Here is a 10,247-nt window from a genome sequence, read left to right on the forward strand (position 1 = left end):
TCTCTGAATGAGAAATCTCTCCAAGTATGTCAAATCTCTCCCAAATCTCTCTCAAAACCTCTCTTGATCTTTTTGTAATCAATTGGGGCATCCCGACACTTGATTTGGTGAAAAACCATGCGAAACGGGACGATGCCTTGGAAAATAGCCTTTTAGGGTCGGAGTCCCTCTATAGGGATCAAACCCACCTTGAACCGGAGTCTCCTTGAGGATCCGCGATCATCTAGCCGCAGCCAGCAGCCGCAGTCACCGACCGCAGCCAGCAGCCGCAGTCACCGACCGCAGCCAGCAGCCGCAGTCACCGACCGCAGCCAGCAGCCGCAGCCACCGACCGCAGTGGCATGGAGCCCGCATCCGGTGTTCGCCTCCGGTTCTAGCTACCCGGACCGCAGCTTCCCTTTCCGCTTCGAACCCGCATCCGCGACCAAGCCCCACTTCAGATCCATGGCTCCTAAGGCCGAAGTCACCCTCCTGACTTCGGATTTGGCATTTTCCACCCGGTTTTCGACTAGTTTAGCATTTTAAGCCCGTTTTTAATTATTTTAACGCGGGATTTTCTCCAGAAATCATATTTTAACATATAAGACCCTAAATATTCATAATTTAACCATATTTTTATGGAAATCTTTATTTAAGAATAAAATCTAGTGGGTGAATAATTGAGGTGGAGTGTTGACTTTTCTTTAGTTTATGACACAAGCTACCACCCCCATACCCACTCCATGACCAACCATTGTCCTCCCCACCATCCCTAGTCACTTCATAGTCCTTTCCCACTCATTTTCAGCCATTATCACGTTTTGGAGCTGGAACAACTCCCTCTCTCTCTCCTCATTCTCACTCACTTCCCTCATTTACACCAAAGATCAAACCCACTTTTCTCTCAAATTCTCTCACACAAATTCGAGATTTCCAAGGCATTTTCCAGCTTTTCTCCTTCATTTGGTAAGTATCATCACCCTCCTTATGGTTATTACATTTCCTTTTACTCAAATCATTGATTCCTTACACAAACTCCATCATTTGGGTGTTAGATTCTCGAATCTTCAAGCAATCCTTAGTGTTCTTGAGTTGAACACTTCTCTCCTTCAACCTCCATCCACTGAAATCACACAAGGTGAGTTCATACCCCTACATTTTCATGCTTCTTAAGTTTTAAGGGGGGGAATACAAGTTAAATCATCAAGAACACAACTAAACTTTTCCAACAGCTTTCATCAGAAAAGTTGGACATCAATCACGGACAGTTTTGGACAACCTAAACATTTTAGTTTTCAAAACTGTACAAGGTGCAAGTGGTTCAAGTCCTTAGCTTTAAAATGGTTACTTGCAAATCTCCATACGATTTTTCTACAATTTATGGTGATTTTTACAAAACTGCCTATCATTTCAAACATCAATCCGGACCAATATGTGATTATGGACTTGTTCACACAAGTTATAGGTCACTAAAAATCATGAGAAAAATTATGGTGAAACTACACTCATTTTCCAAACTCTCAGAATTTACGGATTCTGATTTGGACCTTTGATGATTTTTCTACATATTTTCTAAGAACAGTGATAGAAAATGTTATTAACAGAAAAATGCTATCAATTTCATTTCACCTTGTAACATGTTGAGCAAGGTGTATATCTTTATGTGATTATATGTTATTGCAATATATGATATTTTGTCTTAGTGTATAGACATACATCAGTTAACAAATGGATTTTTGCTAGATAAAGCATAGAAATAACAACTTGTTATAATTAAAGTACATCCATTACATACAAACATTGGATAAACTATATTGAGTATAGTTTACATACATTACTACTACTACTCTTGTTTTGATAAACTATAATAGGTATAGTTTATGATACATTACATAATTCATACATTTCAAAAGGGTACATTTATACAAAGATGATTTTCATTACACCACACGTAATTCCGTTAATGACTTTGTGAGACATTCGCTTCACTTTACAAATAAGTCATGTATTGTAACCAGAGTCTCCTGGAGGGAGAGCGTGATAGTTGTGTATAGATCTATATTGGGTTTGACAAACCCACACCTTAACTGCATGCAACAGTTAGACCGGCAGGTCTGGGGTGACAAATGTCATAACATTTCTGACGCCTGAAGAACGTCGTTTCAGGCCAACTAGGTCATAGCATGGTTATAATAACTCACAGAAAGTATTAACAAACATAGGAATTTACGGGGATTTCATTGAAATCAAATGAGATTATGTCAATTTAAACTTACATTGTTTTACTATAAATATGACAAATCATTCGTACATTCCGGTCTTTGGGTTTTAAGACTACATTTACACATTAAGGAAAATATTGGATTTTTCTGGAACTGACACTACTCTTACAAGAAAAGGTTTTCATAATTGCATACAAAAACTTATGAACTCACCAACCTTTGTGTTGACACTTTTTCAAAACTACTTGTATTCTCAGGAAATCACTAAACAGGTAACCAAGTGCTTTTGAGGATGGGACGTTAAGGCGTCAAACATTTCACGTTTTGTCAACATATTGTAATTGGTTTGGAAACATGTAATTCATACAATGATGTAACTCTTTCGATTATATATATGTTGGTTGTGTTTACTTTGATCACTATTGCAAGATGTTGTTATGATACTATACATGAAGTCCTCCACCCCCGGACGTTTCCGCCATCCTTGGTTTGGGGGTGTGACATCGGACCACATTAACGGGTGTGGGTCCGATGATAGTTGGGTTGTAGGGGTCGGTGATGATAGGTTAAGATAGGGAAAAATAGTTTCATAGAATATTACATGGCGGGATATAATAATGGTTTTATTTTGAATGTCAAAACATTTGTACCCTCGATGATTGATGGGTGGCCTAAGAAAATGCAAGGTTGGGAGCGTTTTTGGAGTTTGTGGATGGTAGGAGATGGAGTAAGTGGGTAACACAAACAACCGAAGGTACGGGGGTGTGAATATGAGGGTTGAAGATTATATAGAAGATGTGTAGGGGTGAGATTGGTAATAAGTTTGCTGGGAAGAATGTTTAACAGGTACGTAGCATGTTGGAGTGCATGGTGCCAAAAATGCATGGGTACGTTTGAGTGGACAGAAGAGTGCGAAGGGTATTATTAATGGATCATATTTTGCGTTCCTCTTTTCCATTTTGAGGAGATGTGTGCGGACAAGAAAAGTGGAATTGAAGGCCATTTTGAGAGCAAAAATTGTGAAATTGTTGGTTATCAAACTCACGACCATTATCACATTGTATGGTTTTAATAGTGTAATGGAATTGTGTTTTGACCATAGCAAAGAATTGGATGAAGATTGAAAAAGCTTGGGACTTCTTTGCTAGAGGATAAGTCCATAAATAATTGGTTTTGTCATCCAAAAATAAAATATAGTAGCGGTGACCACTAGAGCTTAACATAGGGGAGGTCCATAGATCCGTATGAATAATGTCAAAAGGTAAATGAGTAATTGACTGAGAATTAATAAAAGGAAGCTTTATATGTTTACCCAACACACAAGAATGACAAACAGAAGATAAAAGTTTAGATCTAGGAAAATTTAAAGTAGAACGTAAAGAAGATAAAACATTCGCGCCCGGGTGGCCAAGGCGATGATGCCAGAGGTCTCTGGTAATTGCAGCAAAAGTAGAAGGTTGTGTAACTTGGGAATTTGACCGGAGCTTGAAAGGGTAGAGAGCACCGGTATTATTGCAACGAAGGATTGGAGTCCGCGTCTGGAAGTCCTTCACATCAAAACCAAACGGATCAAATTTTACGGAAACATTGTTGTCAATAGTAAATCGACGAATGGATAAAAGATTTTTAATGAAATTTGGGGTGTGAATAACATTTTTCAGAATAAAAGGAGGGAGAGGGTAAGGAAGTGTTTGATTACCGGTGCCTTGAATCGGAATAGTGGAATCATTACCGACAATAACATTCTGAGAAAGACCATTATTGATATAAGATGTGAAGTTACCTGTGTTGGGAGTCATGTGTGATGTTGCTCCGGTATCAGCATACCAAGTCTGCTCAGTTGGGTGTAGTGTCATTGTGTGAAAAGCTTGTTCAAGATCAGTTGGTGTGTAGCTGCTTTCTGATGTCGGATAGGCTTGCTGAGGTCGATTGCCTAGAATCCCGGGGGCAACTGATGGAGGTCTGGAGGATCCATATTGCTGAGTCGGATATGGGCAAGGGGGGTAAGCCCATGTTGTATAGTTGGGAAAAGCCCATGGTGGCGGTGTAGTCCATGGCTGATACGGGTGGGACCCCTGATTGTATGTCTGTTGGGGTTGGTTATTGTTGGTACCGCGTCCACGCCCGTTGGAAGATCGTCCACGACCGCGTCCTCCTCGACCTCGTCCACATCCACGAGAGGTTGAGGGATATGCATGTTGTTGGTTAAGGCGGCTGCTATCTACATAATTTGAATGAGTTATTGGTGCTGAAGCAGTCAAGGCGGTAGCGGAGGCGCCTCCGGTTAGGGATACAGCAGTGGCAGCAGCCTGATGAGCTTTTCGAGCTTCTTCCATGATGAGTTTGGAGTGAACTTTATAAAAATCAGGTAAGGATGTTGTTTGCTGGATGATCATCGCAACTCCTTCATAGCTTTCGTTGAGACCAACAATTAGTTGAAGAACAAGACGTTGGTTGGACACCGGGTTTCCCATATTTGCAAGATGATCAACAAGCATCTTCATGGCTTGGCAGTAGGAGGAGATGTTAGGGTGGTGGTCAAGTCTTGTAGAAACAAATTTATTGTCAAGGTAGATAGCTCTGGTGCTCTGGTTATCTTGAAAAGTGTTTTCAAGGGCAGTCCATGCCTGACAAGCAGTGATATTTGGTTTCAAAATTGTGTGCAATAGATCATTTGAAATTGTGTTGTAGATCCATTGGAGAACAATAGCATCAAGTCGTGACCATGCTTCAAACTCTGATGCTTTAGTTTTGTCGGCTTTTGTGAAGGTTTTGTCGGCTTCTGTGGAGGTTAAAGAAGAAGAAGGTTTTGAGGGAGGGATGATTTTAGAATCAATTTGATTTGCAACCTTAAAAGCCCTACAATGAATGCGAAATAATTCTGCCCATGAAGTGTACTGTCCACTCTCCATCTCCGGTATAAATGGAATGAAATTTCGTATGTTTGTAATTGTGATTGATGGATGAGATTTTGGGTTCATTGAAGAAAAAGAAGAAGAAGAGAAAAAAATGGCATAGATGGAAGAACAAGAGGCGGAAGTAGGGTTAATGATATTTGTGCTCTGATACCATGTTAATTGGTATTTTCCCCCCTTCTCATTCCAATGATTTACAATTGGCATTTATACAATATCTTATCGCTATCTACAATAAAGATAAGGTCTATCAACTATAACAATACTTCCTTAATATGAGGAATGATATCTTCGGCTAATAATTATAACTTAATATTGATTATGACATCGATGGTTGAACAACTTTAATTTCTTAAACATTAACCATCATTTTTGTTTCTGCAACGAAATCAGGAAAAAGAACATTTTAAGCAGAAAAACAAACAAGATCTTCGTGACTATGTACAACTAAAAGCATAAGACCAAAAGAAGAATAACATAAGTGCCATGATGCATTACTTAATTTGTGATGAATGAATAAAGTTGTGATCCTTTTATAAGACCTTTGCGATATGTGGTGCGCGATTTCAAGTTGAATGAACATATTTCTAAGTTAAACATTAACCATCATTTTTGTTTCTGCAACGAAACGGGGTCCCACGGGACTTTTTGACATCCCTATAATTGTAACTCCCATAACAAATCTCATGAATGAAGCTAGTTCTATGTTGAACATAAACCCTTTTCTTTTGTCTACTCTATATGTATAGTAATTCTTTTTAATTTTGTTCCGGGTCATCATCTTCAAAATGAGATTATAAGGACATGGTGATTTTCTCGCATGGAAGGCAAATCTAACCATCTGTCATGTCATTTCTATACTCTCATTCAAATTAATCGGATAAAAATAGTCATTGATGCTTTCAATATTGTGATTCACGGTGCTTATAATTTGATTTAAATTATGAAGTATGATTAAGTTGAATTAACAATTATGTTTATTGTGTGTTTTCATGCGTTACTGCTACTATTCGCATTTATTGTTGTTTATATGTTACCTCTACTTTAACTTATTCCCAGTTTGTATTATTTATTCCTTCTTTTTCAGTGTAGTCCTTAACCACGGATCATGAACTATTTTAATTTATGTAACTTCACTTTTTTATATTGTTTGATGGTGGACTAACGTCTAACATTTAATTTGTAGAAGATAATAGATCAACGAGCTGGCTCTGCCTTTTTCACTTTACTTTAACTACTCATTTTTTAGCCGAATGTCTTATTTGGAAAAGGTTGCCAACCATCTTACCTCCTTTTTACTATTCTTCTGGAACTTGGGATTTTGTTGTTGTAACACAATAAATAGTTTCATTTTGATTCCAAAAAAATAAAACTAAGTAAAACGTTTTGGCTTATATCTCCAAACAAAAGTGAATCCAAATAAACCACTTAATACTCCTACAAGCATGTCATATTGATGTTTAACATCCGTTATTTTTTTGAACCGCTAGTCATTCTAAGGTTGAAGGTTAAAAAGAATTCAAAGTTGAGACTCATTCCATTTTGTTACAACTTATAACTAGTAGAGCGTTTACGTCTTTTACATATAAGAGATATTGCAAAGACTATCTATTATACTGTGTTTGACAAAACCACAAATTTTATTTCATTGACATCAGCTCTCTTTCCAAGTTAAAAGATAGACAGAATAGTCTATTATACTCATGTTGGACCGGAACCTACCAGACTATCTGTCTTAGTCCAATACACGCCAAGCAAAACAAAGTACAAAGTACAAGGTAGATACTAGATATCATATCAAAAGGACCAATACTAGAAATTCAAATAGTCTCAAAGTCCATGCAACACAAAAGCAAGTAAAAGTTTCTAAAAAATCTTCATCATGCACTTATGTCTTATGTCAATACCACTTCCCAAAAGTCCAAAATACCCCTCTCAAAGCGCGACAAGACTATTCACGTATGGTATCCCTTTCCCCTTCCGATCAAACTGCGCAGCCTCAACCACAAACTTAATCTCTTTTGTCTTCAAATCAAACCGATAAACATTCCGTCTCCCCAAAACCAACGCAAAATCACTCTCCACATGCAAAACCGAAAACAAATCATCATTCACACTTCCATCAAAAACCTCATTACTCAATTGAATCCTCACTTTATCATCCCATAACCTCGCGTGACTACTCATTTGCATCGTATTCGAGTAAATATTCGAAATCACACTCACAATCATCGTATGCCCATTCACATGTCCATTGCAAAGCTTCCCATTCATCTCCCCTAAACACCCGGCCCCACCGTAGTGACACCCGTGTATCACTTGAGACCGGTTCTTAACCAAATCAAACGCTAAAATCCCACCGTTGTACGTTTGCCAATACGCGCAGTCGTTCACCGTGACGCCTGATTTCGGGACGAGTTTCTTCGCGGCGAAATTGATTTCGCCCGAGACGGTCCACGTGTCGGTTTTCGAGGAATAGATTTCGAATTCCGTTCCGTCGTCGAAGTCGGCGGAACGGAATGCGCAGACGAGGGTGAATTCCGCTACGAAGTTGAGGAGAGAGGGGTTGAAGATGAGAACGACGGCCGGGTCCCGCCCGTGGTCGAAGCTCGGTTTCGGGAGTTTTTTGAATTGGGAGGTGACAGGGTTGCAGATGTAGTACGCACGGTCGCCACTGAGAGCTTGGCAACAAAGGAGGCCGTTGGAGGAGGCGAGGATGTTGGTGGGGGCGGGGAGGAATTTGAGGGCGGGATCGGGGATTCCGGCGGAATTGGGGTCGAGGGAAACGAAGGTTGAGGGGGTTCCGGGGGTTTGGAGGAAGAGACCGGAAAGGGAACGGAATGAGAGGGATTGGTTGTGGGCGAAAAATGGAGTTGAGATTATGAGTTTCCAATCGCGACAGACGCCTCGGAATTTGAAGAGGGATTTTGCGGGGAGGAATTGGAGGGCGTGTTCACGGATTATGAGCTTTAGGTCCATGTAGATCTTGTTGTTTCTTACTCCGAGAAATTTGTTTGGGATTTTACCGGATTCCATTGTCTTTGAAATAAAAAATTCAGCAACTCAAACTGCAAAATTAACAATAGAAAAACGACTTTTACTGTGTAAACTAAAGTCTGGATAAATGATGTTTAATGATAACACATATGGAGAAATGGAAGAAATATATATAGATGAGGGTAAAACTGTAAAAAACACTTTCTTTATTAAATTGTTCTTTCTGTATTAAGTAAAAGAAAAAAAAAAAAACTCATATAGCGATTGTTTGGCAAAAACTGATTATGATTACTTAGGATCAAGATAATCAGATTTGGAGAAGCAGTAAGGAATTGCTGCAAGAACACTTTATTACTGAGAAAAATGTAAAATTGTCTGAGTATCTCAACATCTTATGATTCGATTTGATGCTAATTTTTCAAGGTGTGATAATCATTCTGAAAGCACACATTCAAACAACCCTAACATCCACCATAGTTAGCAATAAATGATCTATAATCCTAGTATTACCTCTCAATTTTAGAAATTGAACATCGAGGAATTGATATCAAGAATTAAACACACAATATCATCAATAATGCAATCCAAGTAACACTCGTCATTCAACAATCACAAAATAGGTAAAATCAGAACAAGTTGTTGAGGTTTACCACATATAATTTTCGCCAATTTCAGAAAACAGACTCTTAAGGAAACCTAAACACGGAAGGTATTTAGGAAAACGGAATCATCGTATGAGTAATCGAACTAACTGAAAGCATATAATCCAAACAGGGAAGCGATTAAAAGCAGGCAAAGGCAAGAAACAGAGGAACACGGAAGTAAAAACCCTAGCGTTAAAATTAAATCGCAAAGTAGTCGTACAAGAACTGATCACAGTATAGAGACTAAAATTATATCGAAACACATACAAATCAAAACCCTAGAATATGAATTTGAAAACATTAGCCAAAAAAAAATTGAGGTGATCGAAAATAAAGACGATAAATCGGAGTTAGAAGAACATGATCGTGATCGGCGTACCTCATAGAATTGACGAATGATCGGAGTGAAGGTGTGAAACGAGCCCTACTCTGTGGGCTTTTCTCAGTTCACAGTAGACCCGCAAGAAATTCCTTTCAGGGTCAACTTTCGCGGAATTTCCTGGGTTGCTTGTAAGCCTCGTTCCGAGTTTAACAAAAGAAAAGAAGAGAAAAAAGAAAGTCACCAGAAAAAAGAAAAGAAAAGAAAAGAAAAGAAAAGAAAGAAAAACAAAAGAAAGGAAAGAAAAACAAAATTTTCTTTGGTGTTCCCGAATTAAAGAGAAGTGGAAGGAAAATGAATCATTTTGTTCTTTCTTTTCAAATCCTCCCAAAATCGGAAGGAAAGTTAGGAGGGAAATTGATCCTTCCATTTCCCTCCACTTCCTTCCACTTCTCTCCTTTAATGAAACTCGGGAACACCAATTTCTTTTATTTTTTTCTCATTTCCTCTCATTTCCTTTCCTCTCTCTCGTTAAGTTGAACTCGGGAACACCACTTGGTTTGTTAAATTGCAAGGTAAAACCTAACAAAAAAACAAAGTTTTTCTTTTTTTAAAGCGTTCGGAACAAGTTAACATATAGTTTTTTTTAGGTAAATTACAAAAATAATCCCTATGGTTATTATATTTTGAATTAAGTCCCAAGTTTTTAATTTGAACGTTTACAATTCTTAATGTTTGTTTTTGTCACTTGAATGGTCCTTGACATATATGAAATTACTAAATTACTCTCAAAAGAATTTAATTTTCAGTCCCAAACCCGTTTATTTTAGTATCGGTTCGTGTCGCTTGGTCAAGAATTGTTACCCTACCCATTTCCTTTTTACCTTGATGTAAGCATGTTTCTCTTATCCCTTCTATGAATCTACTTACCATCATTCACTCCATCTCCATAAAAGCCTCCATGGGTTCCTTTATACATAAAGACATCCAAACCCCTATAAACCATTTGATTTGTTTCTACAACGAGGAAGGACGACGAGAAGGTATGTGGTTGTCACATATTAGGAAAGAAAATAAGGAATAGAGATCGAGATCAGGAGAGTGAGAGGGAGATAATTTTGAGATCGAGTTTGGAAGAAGGGGGAAGGGAAATATCGATTGAGGAATAAAA

At 38.3% G+C, this 10,247-nt stretch overlaps 1 protein-coding gene across 1 annotated transcript; it reads right to left on the bottom strand.

Moving 5' to 3' along the window:
* Positions 1–6,881: 6,881 nt before the first annotated feature.
* On the bottom strand, positions 6,882–9,272 carry LOC145108971 (F-box only protein 6-like). Its single transcript, XM_079046063.1, has 2 exons — positions 9,137–9,272; positions 6,882–8,184 (listed from the first exon to the last, which is right to left on the bottom strand). The coding sequence occupies exon 2, from the start codon at positions 8,150–8,152 to the stop codon at positions 7,052–7,054; it is 1,101 nt and encodes a 366-aa protein (XP_078902189.1). The 5' UTR covers positions 8,153–8,184; positions 9,137–9,272; the 3' UTR covers positions 6,882–7,051.
* Between the last annotated feature and the right edge of the window lie 975 nt (positions 9,273–10,247).

Source organism: Lactuca virosa, chromosome 4 (genome assembly GCF_052849685.1).
Source record: "Lactuca virosa cultivar CGN04683 chromosome 4, Lactuca_virosa_CGN04683_v6, whole genome shotgun sequence".
NCBI lineage: Eukaryota > Viridiplantae > Streptophyta > Magnoliopsida > Asterales > Asteraceae > Lactuca > Lactuca virosa.